The following is a 20,706-nucleotide window of genomic DNA, read 5'->3' on the forward strand; positions in this document are numbered from 1 at the left end:
GCAAGGGAAAGACCTGTATCTAACGTTGCAAACGAGTCCTCTTTGCGGAGTTTCATCTTCTTTCTTCTTGGCGCTGTTTCTACCACTGATGCGCTTCCACCAGAATGCTGTTTGTCGATTCCAGGGCCACCATGGCTTTCTGGCTCAGCCTCTTGGTCAGAGTCTGTATATCTGTCAGGGTCTGGAAGGATGCTTGGATCAAATTCATCATCACTTTCACTGCATCTTATTTATATAGTAGACAAAAAAATCTGGCCAGATCTACTGCACCAGCAACACCTTGGGGCGTTTTATCACTCTCCTCTTGTGTGGGAGTGCCCTATACAGTGGTACCTCGGGTTACAGAGGCTTCAGGTTACAGAGGCTTCAGGTTACAGACTCTGCTAACCCAGAAATAGTACCTCGGGTTAAGAACTTTGCTTTAGGATGAGAACAGAAATTGCGCAGCAGCGGCACAGTGGCAGCGGGAGGCCCCATTAGCTGAAGTGGTGCTTCAGGTTAAGAACAGTTTCAGATTAAGAACGGACCTCCAGAACAAATTAAGTACTTGACCCGAGGTACCACTGTACTGCCATCCTGCAGAAATTCCCTACAAGTTTTGTTGTTTATTATTGACCTCTTCAGTTAAATGCATCAATGCTTGGCAATTCACACTCCTTGAAATAGCCAATGAACCCCTTTGCTTTTGCTCCATTATGTTTGATCAAACAGAACTGGTTGTTTCAGCTGCCAATCCTGCACCAAATCGTTCCCCTTGGTCAGGCATAGGGAAACTCTGCCCCCCCCCCCCGATGTTTGGGACTGTAATTCCCATCATCCCTGACCACTGGTCCTGTTAGCTAGGGACGATGGGAATTGTAGTCCCAAACATCTGGAGAGCCGGAGTTTGCCTATGCCTGACCATGGTGCAGAAGAACTACAGTGACATTAATAGTGCATGTGCAACACTCATTTTGGGACACGGGTGGCGCTGTGGGTTAAACCACAGAGCCTAGGACTTGCCGATCAGAAGGTTGGCGGTTCGAATCCCCGCGACGGGGTGAGCACTCGTTGCTCGGTCCCTGTTCCTGCCAACCTAGCAGTTCGAAAGCACGTCGAAGTGCAAGTAGATAAATAGGTACCACTCCCGCAGGAAGGTAAACGGCATTTCTGTGCGCTGCTCTGGTTCGCCAGAAGCGGCTTAGTCATGCTGGCCACATGACCCGGAAGCTGTACACCAGCTCCCTTGGCCAATAAAGCGAAATGAGCGCCGCCACCCCAGAGTTGGTCACGACTGGACCTAATGGTCAGGGGTCCCTTTACCTTTAACACTCATTTAAAGCACTCTTGTATTACCTTGTAAAGTCAGGGCTCCCCCCTCCCCATGAAAGAATCCTGGAAATGTAGTTTAAGGATGCTGGGAATTGTAGCTCTGCGAGTAGTCTAACAACTCTCAGCACCCTTAAACCACACTTCCCAGGATCCTTGGGATGGGGGCACAACTGCTACAACGGTGCAAGAGTGCTTTAAATGGAAAGTGTGCGTGCGACCTCGGGAGGTTCGCTTTCAGCATCATTAAGAAAGATCAATGAGAGGCGGATTCAGTCCACGGGGTGCAGAGCAGCTCCCATTCACTTCAACGGAGCTTGCGAAGCCGAACTTTCCAGAGCACTGCACTCATGTTAATCAGTTGCCACTCCATTTTTCAGGTACCAAGAATTCTTGGGCCAGCCCTGCTCACTGAAGTTCAAATGACAAGCAACTTGCATGGCAACCTTTGCCACGCACACTGTCCAAGGAGGTCCCTTTGGTGCTGCTAATGGACTTCACCCCCATAGATGCACTTCATTTTTTCTCGAGACAGATGGGTGCCATCAAGAAGTGGGGAAGCAGTAACCTTGCTAGCACTTAGAAATTCCCCATAGGGACTTAATTAAGATGTGACATGCGTTATTTTTCGGGAGGGCAGTGGAAGAGCATCTGCTTTGTATGCAGAAGACTCTATGTTCAATCTCCATCTTCATGAAGGGCTGGGGAGTCCCCTGACTGAAATGTGGGAGAGTCACTAGCTAAACGGTCTTGACTCAGAATGAGGCAGCTTCCTAGGTGATATCAAGTTCTGTTTTTAGCTAGTATTTAGGATTTTTTATTCAATGGTGTATTCTTAAATGTTTTTATATAAAAAAATTCCTTCCAGTAGCACCTTAAAGACCAACTAAGTTAGTTCTTGTTATGAGCTTTCGTGTGCATGCACACTTCTTCAGATACACAGCATACACTTCTTCAGATACACTTCTTCAGATACACAGCACACGAAAGCTCATACCAAGATCTAACTTAGTTGGTCTTTAAGGTGCTACTGGAAGGAATTTTTTTATTTTGACTATGGCAGACCAACACGGCTACCTATCTGTTTTTATATAGAATACTTAGGTTTTCTATTAAAGCAGCATAAAAACTATATAGATAAAACAACAGGAATTTATCCAATGTAGGGATATCTGAAGTTATCTGAAGCCACAAAGCTGTGTTTGAAGGTGTTTCTTTTCTTGTCCCCAGGTCTAGAACAGTCTATTCCCAGGTAGGTTGCGGCCAGTGTTATTATCATCTATATGTTCAAGAACCAAGTGGTCAAGGAGGGTCAGTTACTGTGCACAAAATGCAAAACAACGAAGCAGGCACGAAGTTATTGGAAAACAAAGCTTGTAATAATGAAAAAGACAGATTAATAAACCAATCACTTTTTTTCCTTTTAAAAACACAAACCACATTAACTTTTTTTTATACAACCATCTAGGAACTATGAAACAGTACCACATTGTGCATTTTTTTTAAACCTACTTATCAAGAAAGTTAATTCCACACTTCAGAAAAGTCTTATATCCATTTTGGGGGGGAGGGAGGGGAGGGAGAAGGAAACAAGCTAATAGCGCAATCACGGATAACATCATCATGAGTCCAAGCAAGCGGCAAGTCTTTGTCCTCACCTTTTCCACTGAGCCAAAACAGGAGTGGAGAAGGGGATAGAGAAAGGAAGAAAGTAAAGAGAAAAGCACCCACAAGAGGACTAAATCACATTCCATAGTTACTTTTGACACCTATAGCTCAGGGCTTCAAACTTTATATAATCATCATGTAGACCAACACACTGGAAGGGTGTAGAGGAATGGGAATGAGGAAGAGCAGGGCAAAGGTGTGAACGAAAAGTTCGTTGCCACCTCCAAGCACCGTAAGAAGAATCTACACAGTATAAAGCTAAATAGGTTGGAGGGGATTTATCATATAGATTGGTAAGCAGGCTCATCCACTAGCCTGTATGGGCACGAGAGGATTACATTTTCAGTCTAATTATCAACCCTGCAGCTCCCTTTACCCACAACTACTCCGGCAGCGCAAAAAATAAAAAAACTTCTCAATCGAAGGCTTGGGTTTGCCAAATTACACACCCTGCAATCAGAAACTGTAAGCGTCCTGGTTGCTTTTTCATAGCGCTACTGGAGTAGTAGGTTCATCAGTCTTGCCCCAGAATGTGTGACATCTCTTTGGGCTCGTCACATTTATGGGGAGAGTTTTAATAGAAGAGCGGCAAAAAGACACTGGACACAGATATTAGCATTATGGAAATGACCCTTCCCTTCCGGATCAATGAGGTCTTCCTCTCCTTTCCCCCTCTCATTAGCCAGCTGAGCCCAAAGCTCCAGTATTTAAGGCCAAGCAATTTCTTTCTCCATATGGCTGATCAGCTGCTTGCAGGTGAAAAGGATATATCAGTTCTGGTCAAGAAGAGATAGGGGCCTCATAGCCCTCTAGGTGTTGTTGAACTCCAACTCTCATCAGCCCTACACAAAATGGTCAAGGGATGATGGGAGCTGTAGTCCGGAAATATCTGGAGGGTCATGTTCCCCACCCTGCCAAGTTTGGTGCTCATAAAGTATGAGGTCTGTCGTCACAGTAAAGGGGTTCAGTTGCCTTGTGTAGCTGCAACAGACACTGCTACCCCACCTCCTGCCAGCAACCAATCACGAGAGGGGCAGTTTGCAATGTCTAAAATTAGGCATTTTAATTTATGCCTCAGATGAATCTCAGAAAACTTTGGCTTTCCTCAACATTCTTATGGGAGTAGGGGATTATCACAGTAGCAATGTTGCCCCCCTGGAACACATCTTATCTGCCCCAGTTTACTTATGGCAATGAAAATCTGTGGCCCTCCTTGGTAATGTTTCCATGCGAAGGAAAACGCACATGTTAAAACCGAATCATTTGTATCTTTGGGAAGATCTAGATCAGTGTTTTCAAACCTACCCTTTGTTGAACCTCGTCGCTGTGGGTTTCCTGTACTCTGCATTTGGTTCTGGGGCATATGCTTTAGGGGACAGTTTACAATGGATGTTGGCAAGGAACGCTGGACCTACTGTTGCCCCATGTAACCGCTCTCAGCAGCAGTACACTAAAGAAAAATAATAGCTGACAAATTCTATTTCGAGGAACCATTCCTGCAACTATTGACTTTCGAATTAAGGAGCACTAGTGCTCCAAGAAACACCATTTGAAAGCAACAGAGCTTCTAAACAAGAAAGAAGCATGTCCCCTGTTTGGGCTTGTTATCAGTGTCAAGTCCTGACAAACAACAGGCAGTTTGTAAGGGAGACTGGGCATTCCTACCCCTAGAATCCAGAACCACAGAACTTCTCCTGAATACAAGTGGAAAATGCAGCACCAAATGGAGATATGCTGCTCATTTTTCTGCAGAGCTTGCTTGCTTGTGGCAGTCAAGAAAACTGATCAACAGGGATAGCAAGCATGGTCTGAAAGATTATCAAAACCTACCTTTATTGTATGCAAAAAAAAAGAGTCCTGCTTCTAGAGGTGCGGGAAAATTCCTACTGCTCTCCATGACCTGGGAACCACCATGGAGAAGGAGGGAAAGAAGACAGCTGGGGGTCCCATGATTTGAGACAAACCTTTCCTCCATTCACTCAAACACAAGAAAGCGGGAAACCCCTTTTTAAAAAGGAAAGCCAAAGTAGCAAAGTGTTTCTGCACATTCTCACACAAGATGCTTCTAAAATGCCCATGGCAGGCAGAAGGCAAATCTCACTAACCTGCTTTCATTTAAGCCACGTATCTCGATTTTTCTAACATAGTTCCACCTAAGAAAGTTGCAGAGAGGAAGACCACCCTAAGCTTAGAGGCTGCTGAAACAAAAGCTAGAGATGAACAAGCTTCTAAGACAGTCGAAAGTCATTTCAGAGAGGCATTGTTCCACAGACAAGTCTTTTGTCCCTGTGTCTCCTCAGGCTTAACATGTTTTACCAATTAATAAAACCCTTACAGACTGCTGATCAGAGGTGGAAGTGGAATGAATAAACACACCAGAAGCAACATTCTCCTAATGTCCATGGGTGGGGGGTGGGGGGCGACCACTGCATGTCTCCATCAAAAGACAGCCTTTTCAATTCAGGAAGGAGGAAGCAGTGTCCTGGCAGTCCCAATATTCCATCTTTAAGTTTAAACCAGCTTTTTTTAAAAAAAATGAGGGGTTCAGGGAACACCACCTTTCTGGCACAGCTGTGGCTCCCACCCTTCACTGACCACTGTAAGAACGAAATAAGAAATTCAGAGAAGAGGCTCTTTTTAAAAATGATTCCAGAAGCATGAGTGACTCATTTCAAAACACCTGAAGCAGGAAGTCAAGGATCTTGTCCACAGCTAGCCTAGCATGCTTGATATGTAATCTGGAAAGGAATTCCAGTACTGGCAAGACCTGCAATCTCCTAGTTCGTATGTTACATATAGAAATCCGAGTTAGTACTGAAACTCCCATTCTTTTTAAAATCCATACTGGAATGGAATGCCCAAGGCATTACAGCAGCTAAACCACCGCTGGAAGAAAGACAGTAAGGGCTTCCTGGTAAAACCTGCCACTCCAAACAGTAGTCTTGAATTTTGCCTTCTTCTGAGAACGTCATTAATGTTGGGAGAGTGAAGACTATCCCTCTGTATCAGAATCAAATGCAACAATGCAATGCCCACAAGAATTGAGAAGGGTTCCCATAGACACAAGGTCTGGACCAGCTGTGCAGTGGTTTCCGGATAAGCTGGATGCATAGCTTTTTTTCAGAGTACTGAAAAGGGCATAAAAGGGGCACTCTTGCCTGTGGCATGTTCCGTTCCTATTATCTGGTGAGCAAGGCTTTTCAAGTTTTTAATGCTGCAGAAACCTACAAGGCCAGTTTGGCCAGAGATGACGCTATGACAAAGCACAGAAAACTTTGCATGTGCTCCTAAGGCCAATGACGTTTGCCGGACACTGTTTTCAGTTCTCTTTATAACTATCAGCTGCCTCCAGATAAAGCCTTTCCCTTCATCCTACCTGAGTTCATGAGCTGCTGAGAATTCTCCAGCGACTGACTGCTCCTCCTACTCTACCCTTGTTCTTTCAAACCCCTCTGCCAAGTTCCTTCTACACTAGCTTAAGAAGCGTTGCATTGCTTTGGCAGGTGACACATGATTTGCTCCGACCAGCATCCCAAGGGTACGTTGATCCTTTCGCGCCGTTAATCTTCCTAAATTTTATAATTAGTCACCATTATTCTCAGACAGTCAGCGGTAATTAACAGTTAACAACCAGATTGCTGCATTAAAAAAAAAAAATCAACTATTTTCGTAAGTAAAATACAAACAAAACAAAGCCGACCCCTGGAATAGAAAAAAGAGAACAAAGCAAAAACCCTTGAAATATCTCAAAGGTTCTCCTTAATTGCAAATGCATCTTGTCTGAGAAAGGCAGCACGGCTAGGCTGGAGCTTCTGAACCCCAGGAGGACATGTAGGGTCTATTGTTAAAAACTGTTCTCAGAATTATTTCCTCTTGGAGTAGCTTGGTTTTCGTATACCAAATGGGCAGAAGAACTCATACTGCACAACTCCCATGTTTTCTACCAACATCCACACACCTCTCTTCCTGGCCATCCATCATGTTAAAATTTGTGGGGTTTTTTTTTGCAGTTCTCCCAGCAATTATCTTGATAGGCTAAAGCACAATACAAGTGACTGTGATTCTAGGACTCACTCTTCTGCCTGCTAAGAGGCCCTAATTTGCAGCCACTGTTTTGCTGACTTGTTTTGCTCTGTTGAAGAGTAGCAGATTCCAGTCTCTAGTTCCTCTGGGATACAGGCACGTTATGAATACTTTTTTTTTTTTTTAAGCCACAGTTGCCCTACAAAATGAATGGCTTGAGAAGATAAGTGGGCAATAAATAGGTAAGCAGGGACACAATTATCAACTAAGAAAAAGGGGGAAAGGATTAAGGAGGAGGAACCCTCTTTGCTTAAAAGTGTGCCTCTGATCTGCAGACCCTAGACGACTCCGCAGGAGAAAAGGAACTAGCAAGAAGTTACAACCTGAAATGGCTAAAAAAGAGAGAGAGAGAGAGACAACACAGTCCTTGCTGTGAAGTCTTGGAATAGAGACAGAGTTCAGGGAAATTTAGTAGCTTCCCCACTATATGGTGTTGACCTCACATACGCACACACTGTGTAACAGAGCACAAATAAGATTTCGTTTGCTAACATTAAGCACAAATGCGTGGCATACACAACAAGGCTTGCGACTACGAGGGGTGGATATGGTCATCTTAAGACATTCATGCTGCTCTATCCTATGGGCTCTGGAGGCCAACGTGGATTAAAACAAAATCAAGCTGGAAACATTTCCTAAAGAATTTTCTAAACTGTATGGCCATCTACCCTTACTCCCATTAGCAGTGCCACTTAATATAATACTTGCAGAAGTCAGGTCTAACACTAAGCTTGGCAGGATTTGGGGTAGATAGGTTAAAAAGAAAAAAAGAAAAGAAAGCTAACCTGAGGATGTTCTTGGCCAGTGATTGTCAGAAGAGTATTTGCCAAAGTATGGCAAAAGTTTTTTTTTTTAATTATTATTAAAGCATTAAAAAGCCCTTTCTATTGCAATACCAATTTCCAAGACCACAGTCTCCAACTCACCTAAGTGACAAGGTCTTGAGTGTCTGCCTAACCCCCATTTGGATTGATGAAGGCATCATCCTGTATCCCCAACAAGGCAGACCACTTCTTCACTTAATCCCAAGTTTCACTCCTATTATGTAGCTGAAGTAAATGGAATAATGCATGTATCCCCTGCTTAAAAGGGTAATGTCCTAAAGACTCAGCTCATTAAAGCAAAAAACTGTTCCTAATCTACAAACTAAGGCTTTTTTTTTGCACGGGTATCTGAGGAACTGCACGGGATTAACCTCCGTCAGAAAGCTGAAGATCATTTGTACTACTTCTGCACAGCTACATTAAAAAAAACAAAAACCCAAAGAGAGACAAGGATGATCCAGCTAAAATCATGCCCAGGTTTCTGAGGGACCGGCGGCAGCAGCAGCAGCAGCAGCAAGTAAAACCCACAAGAGAAACTTTGGTTTAAAAGAAATCAAATGGAAAAAGAGAAAGAAAAAGTCAGGTCAAAGCGGTGCAAATTCTCTCATCAAAGAGGTATTTTAAAGGGGCGCAACCTCACAGGAAGAGAGATTCAGGATCTACATCCCCTCCCCCTCCCCACCACTTGCCTTGTTTTCAGAGAGCTACCACCTTCATTGCACAGGACTCGAAACCATTCTCTTAAGAGTTGTTAACTATCATAAATAATGTGAAAACTATGTGCAACAAATACATCGTATTTCCAAAAAATGATAAGAAAGTCACATCAAATTAAAAAGTAGCTTCATGAATGAAGGTACTGCCCTAAGTGCACTTTCCCGGCAAGTGCAACCAGTGCCTTGGTGCTGGGATATGAAGGAGAACACCAAAAACCAGAGCATGAGCCAGAGTTAAAAATGCAGGGCCAGCTTCAACCCGTCAAAACTGGACCGAGCAGAGACTGAGTGAGTTCTCGGTAGGGTCCCCTCGGGGAGTCCCGACGATGCTTCCTCATCGAAATTGTATGTCCTCGAAGCGATTGAAAACAATCTTTAAGACAGTTCCTTCCATAAGTGTCCCTCTGATTGGCAAAACGAAGTAACCTTTTTATTTTAAAAACAAGAAATCAAATTAAAACCAGAAGAAAAGAAAAGGAAACACAGTGAGCTTGTTGGAGTCCATAGGATCCGGTCCGGAAGAGCTCAGAAAGTGTGTTCAGATTTTTTCTCCTGTTTTCTGCTGGAAATATACCAGAAGTTGGGTTGTTGTTGTGGTGGTGTTGTTGTGCGGGGCGGGGGGGGGCAGGGAGAAGGTAGTAAAGCGAGAGAACACAAGGGATGCGGAACTTGGTTCTGTGGACATTTCATGTGTTTGCTTCGTCATCTGTGTCTTCTATTAACACCTTGGTGTCACGAGACTTGGACCTGGGAAAACACAAAATTAAATACAGCTGAAGAAAAAATATATAACACAAGATAGAGACTTTGTTGTCTTGCATGAGGATAACAATTAATTTATTTTTTATTGACAGCATCTGTGTTTGATCCCACAACATAAAGGTACACTGTCCAATTTATAGAGGTCTAATGTGTGTCATCCTTACTTCTCAAGATCAGGAGCTAAAGTTCATGGAGGCTGGGTGTATAGACTAGAACAAGGGTGTCTGAGCAGGTTTAGGTGGGGGAGAATCCTTTTACTCCTCAGCTACACGTAGATTCTACACATTTTGAGGTCTCTCTGAACATAGCTATAAAGTCAAACTGCAACCAGGCCTCTGCCCATAACGTAGGTTACAGGGAACCAGGCAGAGGGCCTTCTCGGTAGTGGCGCCCTCCCTGTGGAACACCCTCCCACCAGATGTCAAAGAGAACAACAACTACCAGACTTTTAGAAGACATCTGAAGGCAGCCCTGTTTAGGGAAGCTTTTAATGTTTGATGTATTGCAGTGTTTTAATATTCTTTTGGAAGCCGCCCAGAGTGGCTGAGGAAACCCAGCCAGATGGGCGGGGTATAAATAATAAATTATTATTATTATTATTATTATTATTATTATTATTATTATTATTATTATTATTATTATTATTATTATTATTATAGCTTGGCATTCATACAGTGAATCGATCCTGTCCTAACTGCTGCATCTTTGGTGCTCAGCCTGTTATTGAGCTTCGCTGATCTCCAAATTTATATTTCTTAGAACTTCCAAAAAGCCAGGGATATTGCCTTAATCACAAGGGTTGTTTTTTTTGAGAAAATTAGAGCAACAGGCTTCTAAGGCACCACTCCCCACAGACAACTAATTCTTTCATTTAAAAAAAAAAAAAGGCGGTGTTTCCAGTTACTGCCAAAGTGCTGATGTTAAAAACATAAAATGCGGTAGGTACTAAAACTTGAAGATCAAAAGTGACCTGATAGGTAGCTATCAGAAGGACTTTTCTCTTCAAAAAATCCTGCTTTTCCCTTATGTGTTGCTCACAATCTCCCCCTTTTCTAAATTTTGATAACTCACCTAGCTCTGGAATAAAAATTGTGATCACGTCTATTGGCAGTGACTCATAATCAAACAACACCTGCATAATTTGTTCAAGCTGTCCTCCTTAAATCGGCCTGCCATGAGCAGATTTTGCAGTCTCTTCCTAAAGACTGTGCTGAGCAGAAGTATTGTGCAAGTCCACTTATCGAGTCCATTCACATTTGCAGTAGAGAAGGATCTGTCAGCCATGCCTTGCAGATGCAGTATAAGTTTGCTTAGTGCACATCGACAGCTTTGCTTGTCCCGTGCCTGAAAAGCATGGGTCTGAGCGGCTTTCTCCTTTCCCAGGGAAAAGCAGCTCTTTAGCTTTAAATTGGAACAACGCAGAAAACCTGGTTGCCATTTGCTCTGTTGTTGTTGTTTAGTCGTTTAGTCGTGTCCGACTCTTCGTGACCCCCTGGACCAGAGCACGCCAGCCACTCCTGTCTTCCACTGCCTCCCGCAGTTTGGTCAAATTCATGCTGGTAGCTTCGCGAACACTGTCCAACCATCTCGTCCTCTGTCGTCCCCTTCTCCTTGTGCCCTCAAATCTTTCCCAAGATCAGGTTCTTTTCCAGGGAGTCTTCTCTTCTCATGAGGTGGCCAAAGTCTTGGAGCCTCAGCTTCAGGATCTGTCCTTCCAGTGAGCACTCAGGGCTGATTTCCTTCAGAATGGAGAGGTCTGATCTTCTTGCAGTCCATGGGACTCTCAAGAGTCTCCTCCAGCACCATAATTCAAAAGCATCAATTCTTTGGTGATCAGCCTTCTTTATGGTCCAGCTCTCACTTCCATACATCACTACTGGGAAAACCATAGCTTTAACTATATGGACCTTTGTTGGCAAGGTGGTGTCTCTGCTTTTTAAGATGCTGCCATTTGCTCTGACTGAGGGCTAAAGAGCTGTTCCCCCCGGGGAAAAGCAGCGGGACAAGAGGAAGTGTGGACAAGCCCTCACTCTCATTCAAAAAAGAAACAAATACGTACTGAGAAGCAAGACGCGGTCTATGCAAGGACACACTCTGGCTACGCTTCCAGGCTCGGTTTTTCTGACGATTCCGGACACCATCCTCCTGGTCCATCATCTGTTCAAGCAGGGTCTGATCATCTGCGTTGAGTGGTGCCACCGAGATGTCCCGGACAGCTCGGAATTCACCACAGTTGTTCAGGTGCTCATTCTCCAGTCGGAAGAAATTCCACACAAATCGCCTGAAAGATACAGAAACATAGTAAGTGACGTACCGTATTTTTCCGTCTATAAGACGCCCCCTGTTTTGGGGGCCTCAAAATATAGAAAATAGGGAGGATTGAGCTTTTGGGGAGGATTATTTTGGGGGAATGCCGAAAATCGCTCACCCGCCAGAACTCAGAGCAGAACCGCACGCGTCGCTTACAATTGCCACTTACAATCTTAGGCTTGCACTTCGTTCCAGCGGGTGAGCGGTTTTCGGCACCCCCCTCCCAACAACCAAGCAGCCAATCGCTGCTTACAATCTCGGGCTCGCGCCAAAAAACCATTTGCGCCTCCCCCCTCAGCACCACCTGTGTATAAGACGAGCCTAAATTTTGAACCTCACTTTTGGGTCCAAAAAGCTCACTTATACACTGAAAAATACAGTAAATGCACTGTAGATGCAAAAACCTCCTACACAGCTGCTAAAATCTAAAGCCATTTGTGAAACAAAACTTCCCTCTCTTTCCAAGTGGGTGGGAACAGAGGAAAACCACCAATCCTGGAGAACTTTCTACACTAAATTTACAAGTGACTGATAAATGTCATTAATGGACAGTCTCCCCCCCCCCTAAGAACTAAGTAACTTAAGGATGTCAGACACTTGGGGAAAAAGCAAGATTTTCAGGGTTTCAAGTTACAAGAAAGGAGATTCTGACTAAATATCAGGAAGAACTTTCTGACTGCAAGAGCTGTTCGACACTGGAGCAGACACTTCGGGGGGGTTGTAGACTCTCCTTCCTTGTAGATTTTTAAACAGAGGTAGGATGGTCGTCTTGGATGCTTTAGTTGAGATTCCTGCATTGCAGGGGGTCGAACAAGATGGCCCTTGAGGTCCCTTCCAACTGTATGAGTCTATGTAGGAAGTCTTGCACACTTCCTCACAACCAGCTTGTCTCATGGGACCACTGCAAAGATGAGAACGACCACGACAATGGTACAGTGGTGCAAGTTCCTTTTAAGAAAACTGGAAATGCTAGAATGGCAAGTATTACTGAATAGGGGTGAGGAGGGTCTGAACTAATAAATTATTACTTCCCTAGATAATCTTAACTGCCATAATTTCTGCAACTCTCTTTACTAGTTTTCTGCAAAGATGGAGAAGAAAGAAAGGGAACACAGACTGGAGGACAGCTGTGTGGACATAGCCAGATACAAAAGAGGCAATATGGAGTCACCAAAGATCTGGAAGTCTCATATCTTGACTGCTGACTTGACTTTGATTTCCACTACCTGTATTTGTTTCCTTTCTTTTTCCGTTTATTTCCATAAAACCGTAAGACTAGTCTTTCAATGTTTTGCCCTCCGCCTCCTCTCAGCCAGAGCTAGCATGGCCAACGGCTATAGACCAGGGGTAGGAACCCTTTTTGACTCCAAGGCCAGATCCCATAAGGGATATTTGCCTGGCACCATTGTTACATACCTCTAGACACCAGACAAAAACATACCTTTTCCCGTTAGGGCTTTGGCTTTAATTATCTATGGCCTTTTTGAATGGTTGAGGTGTTTTAGTCTTGTTTTCCCCCACAGTGCTGGTTTTAATGTAGGTATGTACCGTATTTTTCGCCCTATAAGACGCACCGGCCCATAGGACGCACCTAGTTTTCAGGGGGGGAAATCAAGGAAAAAAATATGATTTCCCCCCCGCAGCTCTGGGAGCAGCGGACAGGCTGCACGCAGCCTGTGCGCTACTCCAAGACCTTCTCCCTGCTTTTGCGGGAGGTGGCGGAATTCCCCCACCTCCCGCAAAAGCCCACAGGAGCCCCACTTGACTCCTGTGGGCTTTTCGACCAGGAGGGAGAAGGGACTGAAAGGGCCAGTCAGTCCCTTCTCCCTCCTTGGGGAAAAGCCCCCAAGAGCCGCTTGCTCTTTAAAAGGTGCACGGCTCCTGCAGGCTTTTCTAGGAGGTGGGGGAATTCCCCCCCTCGTAGAAAAGCCAGCAGAAGCCGCGGAGCCCCTTTAAAGAGCGCACGGCTTTTGCCTGCTTTTGCGGGAGGTGGGGGAATTTCCCCATCTCCCGCAAAAGCCCAAAGGAGGGTTGGAGAGCAGCGGCAAGGCGTCGCGCGCCTTCCTGCTGCCCCCCATCCTCTGGGGCTGGCGATGGGGGAAGCGCTGCTTTCCCCACCGCCAGCCTCAAACCCGGGTTGGAGAGCAGCGGCAAGGCGTCGCGCGCCTTCCTGCTGCCCCCCATCCTCTGGGGCTGGCGATGGGGGAAGCGCTGCTTTCCCCACCGCCAGCCTCAAACCCGGGTTGGAGAGCAGCGGCAAGGCGTCGCGCGCCTTCCTGCTGCCCCCCATCCTCTGGGGCTGGCGATGGGGGAAGCGCTGCTTTCCCCACCGCCAGCCTCAAACCCGGGTTGGAGAGCAGCGGCAAGGCGTCGCGCACCTTCCTGCTGCCCCCCATCCTCTGGGGCTGGCGATGGGGGAAGCGCTGCTTTCCCCACCGCCAGCCTCAAACCCGGGTTGGAGAGTAGCAGCAAGGCGTCGCGCGCCTTCCTGCTGCCCCCCATCCTCTGGGGCTGGCGATGGGGGAAGCGCTGCTTTCCCCACCGCCAGCCTCAAACCCGGGTTGGAGAGCAGCGGCAAGGCGTCGCGCGCCTTCCTGCTGCCCCCCATCCTCTGGGGCTGGCGATGGGGGAAGCGCTGCTTTCCCCACCGCCAGCCTCAAACCCGGGTTGGAGAGTAGCAGCAAGGCGTCGCGCGCCTTCCTGTTGCCCCCCATCCTCTGGGGCTGGCGATGGGGGAAGCGCTGCTTTCCCCACCGCCAGCCTCAAACAGCAGACTCTCCTGGCTTCAGCGGAAGCAACGCGAAGCCTCCGGAGCGCAGGCTTCGGAGGCTTCGTGTTGCTATCGCTGAAGCCAAGGAGTCTGCATTCGCCCCATAAGACGCACCCACATTTCCCCTTCATTTTTGGAGGGGAAAAAGTGCGTCTTATAGGGCGAAAAATACGGTATATATGTGCACATGAGCTTGAATATTCTAAGTCGCTTTGAGCTGCTGTGGCAAAAAAGGCAACTAATACATTTAATAAGTAAGGAATAATAAAAATACGAATTCAATTACGATGATGACAACAGGTGTGGGGGGGCAGGTGGGTGTGGTTTGGGGGAAATGGCCAGAGGTTCCCCACCCCAAATGATGTGGAGGTCACAGAGCGGGGGAAAGGCTGCGATACGGGAACACACAATTATAAGTTCACAGATCCTGGAGTGTTCAGCTGGGAGATTTGAAGTTTTTGACTCTATGAGGTAATGTATCACTCATTATTAATTGCAAATAAGGTCTGCAACAAGGTGAATAAAAAGCAATGATTTTTTTAAATAATAATAAAAAATCAGATTTTTAAATTTTAAATTGGATTTTTAAAATTTAAATCGGATGTTTAAAATAAAATGCTTTTGGAGGAAAAATCTTTCTAGATATAGTTTTCTATTTAAGTTACATTATAGTCCAAAGGCTATTCATCAGGAAATAAGGATTCGTTTTAAGTTTTTCATGTGTGCTAAAACTCATCTAAGATTATTATTATTTAATTGTTTAACCACATCAGTTAACAAACATGGATATGCTATAATGTTATTGTTTTAGTTAAATAAATTGTTTAAATTGTTATTAAGGAAATGATTATTTTTCTCCTTCCAATAAAGTACAGCAGAAAAGTTGTCCAAATATAAACGGTTAACCTATTAAACCTCACAATAATTTTGTAATTATCTGCCTATGTATTTCTAATAGTATAACCAAATCAGTAATTTTTGATATAACTGTAAATTTGTAAATATAACTGTAAATCTGAAAATTCATACCAGCAAAAATGAGTCTTTCTGTTAAAAAATGATTTAAATCAAGTCTTAGTGACTAGTGATTTAAATCAAATCCACCCTGGTCTGCAAAAACTGGGGTAGTAGTTTAGGTAATGGATCTTACCGGAAAACCTCAAGTGGTGCAAACACAGTAGCAATGATATCCCCGGCGTAAGGGTGGATTGGCATGGAAGTAAGAGAGATCTGGATAGTCCATGCAAAGCGCAGAATCACATCCTCGACAATGGCACAGTAGTAATAGGCCTGAGGAAACAGATGGAAAAGACCGCTGTAAGGCAGAGCAAGGTTATCGGCCAGATCCACCTTCAAATAAAAGTGTAGAGCAAAAGACATATCCAGCCCTGGGATTTGCTTCCTCTGTATGCTCAGTGTGGTTTCTGTGCAGACTTTTGTCTGCATTCCATATTCCCATATAACATAAAAGTATCATCACAAAAAAGCGAGATAAACAGCCGATTTGCCGAAGGACCAACATTACACTAACAACAACAGCAGCAACAACAGCTTCATTCCTTAAGATTTGGCAGCGAGATGGCATGCTTCTTGATTGGCTGTTTTCCAAATACCCTGTTGCCAGAGAGTACAGTGGTACCTTGGTTTACAACCATAATCCGTTCCGGAGGTCCGTTTGTAAACCAAAACAGGTTGTAACCCAAGGTGCGCTTTCGCCAATGGGGCCTCCAAAATTTTTTTTGTTCGTAATCCAAAAAAAGGTTGCAAACCGGGACACGAACTTCTGGGTTTGACGTGTTTGTAATCCAAAACGTATGCAAACCAAGGTACCACTGTACTTTAAACGTTTTTCAGCCTGAGGACTGCATTCTCGGGAACCACATGCCAGTGGTGGGAGGAGCAAAACATGTACCGTATTTTTTGCACCATAACAGTCACTTTTTTCCTCCTAGAAAGTAAGGGGAAATGTCTGTGCGTGTTATGGTGCGAATGCCTGCGGGTGGCGGGGGGGATCTGCTGCAGTCGTGAGCAGAGGATCCATGGTTCCCCTTCCTTCCCTCCTCCGTGGTTACAAAGCATGGATCCACAGGATTTTTGCATTGGGCTACTCCAAACTCACTGTCAGATCACATGTCTGTGGCCACAGCATGAACCACAAAAATCATATATCCACTATTTCGTTTAGAATATTTTATTTCTTGTTTTCCTCCTCTAAAAACTACGTGCGTGTTATGGTCTGTGCGTGTTAAAGAGCGAAAAATACGGTAAATGATACCTTTGTGGAGTAAGCTAGTCTGTACACACATTCATCATCATCATCATCATCATCATCATCATCATCATCATTATTATTATTTATTGAATTTATCTACCACCCTATACATGGAGGTCTTGGGGCGGTTCACAGAAAATATCAACACAAAAACCACAATATATATAATCAAAATAAATATAACAACCCAATAACACCCCCCCCCCAAAAAAGAGTCACATTTTAAAATGGCATAGGATGTCAATGGATCCAACACACTCTTCGCTCTCCTTCATTCAGGCAAGCAAGATACATGATCAGAGTTCTAGAACACTGTTCAGCCAGGCAAAAATTATCAAGGAGGGTGCAAAATAGGACCAGTGAGGGGCATGGCTGGGGCGTGTGAGTGGACTTGTTGGAAACCTGGTGGACTGCATTTGACTGCATCTGTAAGAAAACCATTGTAACTATTAACAACAGATGGCCATGACCATGGTTTCTGTCTATACTGCCCATGCCTGGTGTTGGGCAACGAGTTAGCTATGAGGAATATAGCACACCTTCCCTGAAGAAGGATGCTGGCACTGTGACAACTTGAAAAAATTGCCTCTTGCCTATGAGGGTTTCTCCGTACGACATGCCCCCTTGTTGCTGTATCTAAAAGCAATCACTTACCGGGCAGCCCCTGCTCTCCTATCAGACCAACCAAGACCCAACCTGTTTGTCTTGGGGTCACAACCTGCCACTGGTTCTTGCTTCATGTCAACCGCAGGTAAGTGAGAGGGGAAGAGAGGCAAGAGCAGAGCTGGACAGGAAATTCCCATATGGCTCTGTTGCGATGTGTATGTACAAACAAGATAATCTCGTAAGGGCTGAAGTGGTGGGGGAGAGGGGAGGGAGAAGAATAGAAACAGATCCCCGCCCAACTGTTCCAGTTCTTGCTAATGTGGATACAGTGGTACCTTGGGTTAAGAACTTAATTCGTTCTGGAGGTCTGTTCTTAACCTGAAACTGTTCTTAACCTGAAGCACCACTTTAGCTAATGGGGCCTCCTGGTGCCGCCGGAGCACGATTTCTGTTCTCATCCTGAAGCAAAGTTCTTAACCCGAGGTACTACTTCTGGGTTGGTGAAGCGTATGTAACCCAAGGTACCTCTGTATATCCAATTATTGACCTAACAACAATGTATACACTGAATGTGTTAAAATGAAAGTTATGTTGTTGTTGTTGTTTAGTTGTTTAGTCGTGTCCGACTCTTCGTGACCCCATGGACCAGAGCACGCCAGGCACTCCTGTCTTCCACTGCATCCCACAGTTTGGTCAAACTCATGCTGGTAGCTTCGAGAACACTGTCCCACCATCTTGTCCTCTGTTGTCCCCTTCTCCTTGTGCTCTCCATCTTTCCCAAGTTACTTTATTTTAGCTAATTCTCTCCTTCAAAGGCACATGTTTTTTTGTGACAGCTCCAGTGTTCAATATGGGTGGGATTCATTTGCTCAAATGGATGGCAAATGCCCTCAGGGTGTGAAAGTGCCAACAGTTCAAATCCTCCCAAGTTTTCAAATAAAGATCTTCACAAAAGCAACCTGCATACACACCTTTTGTGGGTAGACAATCTCTTCCCGCAGGAAAGTATTTTCGCCAGCATTCCTGTCAAAGAGACCCCAATCCATCTTCAAGTCCCAGATGAGGGTGTAGCAGGAGCTGACAAAATAGAAGACGATCCACAGGTAGAAGAACACTTGGGAGTCGCTGTGTTTTCGAGCTGCAAGAAAGAAGAACAGTGTCGCTGTATAAAACTGAGCAGACCATTCAGCTGGAATGAAGTTTAGTTATGAGCTTGGATACATCTGGGAGCAACCTTAATAGCAATTTACACAAGGAACACAAAATTATGTCATGAATTTGAGTAACACTGACATGAATTTTGACAGTATCTGTTTCTATAAAAATATGAATAAACAGTGTTCTGAAAGAAATTAACCCGAAACTTTAAGAAAATGCAGGTTATTGAAAGGAGGCCACTTTCGTATTGCAAAAAAAGGAACCCCAACGGTGTCTGCCCCACCTGCCCCAAGACTCACAAGTATGATGGAGGCTTATTTTTTGGAAATAATTCAGTAATGAATAGAGTAAATGTTATCCATTGTTTTGTATGACTACTTTGTAATGGTTACTGCTGTGTAGTATACACATTTCTTTCCCATTTTAAATGGGATGGGATTCAATTGGCACGCTGCAAATGACAAGAGTTTCATTTGAAATCTTATGAGATGATTTGTTCTGATATGCCCTAGCTTTTAAATGGATCTTTTAGGTAAACAAATGGATAAAGAAGAAAAACGTGAACCCATGTTGTCTAGCACAGCTGGGAGTCTAAGCTGCAAGGTCCCAGTTCAAAACCTTCCTCAGCCAGGAGCAATGTTCTCAAGCCATATTCTCAGCCAAAACTTCTTTCTGCAATACAAAGATAATACTGGACTACTTTGCAAGATTGATATTACTGGAATGCTGATTCATTTTATTTAATTGGTAAATTTAGTAAGTTCTCCTGCAGCATAATAATAATAATAATAATTTATTATTTATACCCCGCCCATCTGGCTGGGCTTCCCCAGCCACTCTGGGCGGCTTCCAAAAGAATATTAAAATACTATAATACACCAAACATTAAAAGCTTCCCGAAACAGGCTGCCTTCAGATGTCTTCCAACACTTTGAATTGTGCTCGGAAACGTACTGGGAGCCAATGTAGGTCTTTCAAGACCGGTGTTATGTGGTCTCTGCGGCCGCTCCCAGTCACCAGTCTAGCTGCCACGTTCTGAATTAGTTGTAGTTTCCGGGTCCCCTTCAAAGGTAGCCCCACGTAGAGCGCATTGCAGTAATCCAAGCAGGAGATAACCAGAGCATGCACCACTCTGGCGAGGCAGTCCGCAGGCAGATAGGGTCTCAGCCTGCGTACCAGATGGAGCTGGTAAACAGCTGCCCTGGACACAGATTTGACCTGCGCCTCCATGGACAGCTGCGAGTCCAGAATGACTCCCAGGCTGCGCACCTGGTCCTTCAGGGGCACAGTTACCCCATTCAGGACCAGGGAGTCCTCCACACCTGCCCGCCTCCTGTCCCCCCAAAACAGTACTTCTGTCTTGTCAGGATTCAACCTCAATCTGTTAGCCACCATCCAACCTCCAACCGCAAGGTAGAGGACACTTAATTAAAAACTAAATACAACTAGAAACAGAGATTTAAACAGTAAAATGGTAAAAGCATCAGGCTGTAACTGGACAATCAAAAGGCGTAAAAACACAAACACATATGCTGGGTTGCCTTGTCAAGGGAGAAAATGACACTGCTGTTGTTGGGTAAGGTTCTTTAGGGGAGCATTACAAATGCAAGGCAGCACAATCATATAATTGTAGTGTCCTAAGGATCATTTAGTCCAATGCCTTGCATTGCAGGAATCTTTTTGCCCAACCCACGACCCTGAGGTTAAGTCTCATGCGCTATGAACTGAGCTACCATCAGCTTTCTTCCTTTTTTCTTTTCTAAAACTTTTTTAAACTAAAGGTTTTCACACAAAGAAACATGCAAAACAAACAAGGTGAGAATACACGAAACACTGTATAGGGAATACATCGTTAAGGTAAGCAGACCACACAGGATCATGTAATTTAATAAGGGGTGTTCATGAGACCCCCAGAGGGCAGATGGTGCTATCGCCACCTGCCTGACTTCTGATGGTGGAGAGATCCGTCGCTTAACATATGGTTCTGAATAACCTCAAAACTCTACGTAAGGACCTGTAACCACTAAACTCCCTATATTTCAGCCCCAAGCTTAGTGATAGAGTAACTATGGATGCATCAAGGTCTCTCTTCTGGAACAGCATGTAGACATCATGCTTAATGAGTGTTACTTCAGAGTGAAATACCCTGCAGAATCAATAATACTGGCTGCAGGATGGTTTGTTTGTTTATGGATGTGAAATGCTTTGAGCGTTTGGGAAAAACTTAAA

General features: G+C 44.6%; 1 protein-coding gene across 1 annotated transcript in view; it reads right to left on the reverse strand.

The window, feature by feature from the left end:
• Nucleotides 1-5,382: 5,382 nt before the first annotated feature.
• XPR1 (xenotropic and polytropic retrovirus receptor 1) overlaps nucleotides 5,383-20,706 on the reverse strand; it is a 103,507-nt gene continuing 88,183 nt past the window's right edge. The window contains exons 12-15 of the mRNA XM_081194395.1: nucleotides 18,291-18,457; nucleotides 15,592-15,731; nucleotides 11,421-11,642; nucleotides 5,383-9,346 (exon numbers count right to left, since the gene is read on the reverse strand). Coding sequence (XP_081050521.1) covers nucleotides 9,286-9,346; nucleotides 11,421-11,642; nucleotides 15,592-15,731; nucleotides 18,291-18,457 — 590 coding nt within the window. The 3' untranslated portion in view covers nucleotides 5,383-9,285. The remainder of the gene's footprint in view (nucleotides 9,347-11,420; nucleotides 11,643-15,591; nucleotides 15,732-18,290; nucleotides 18,458-20,706) is intronic.

This window comes from Podarcis bocagei (genome assembly GCF_964188305.1).
Source record: "Podarcis bocagei genome assembly, chromosome: 5".
Lineage (NCBI taxonomy): Eukaryota > Metazoa > Chordata > Lepidosauria > Squamata > Lacertidae > Podarcis > Podarcis bocagei.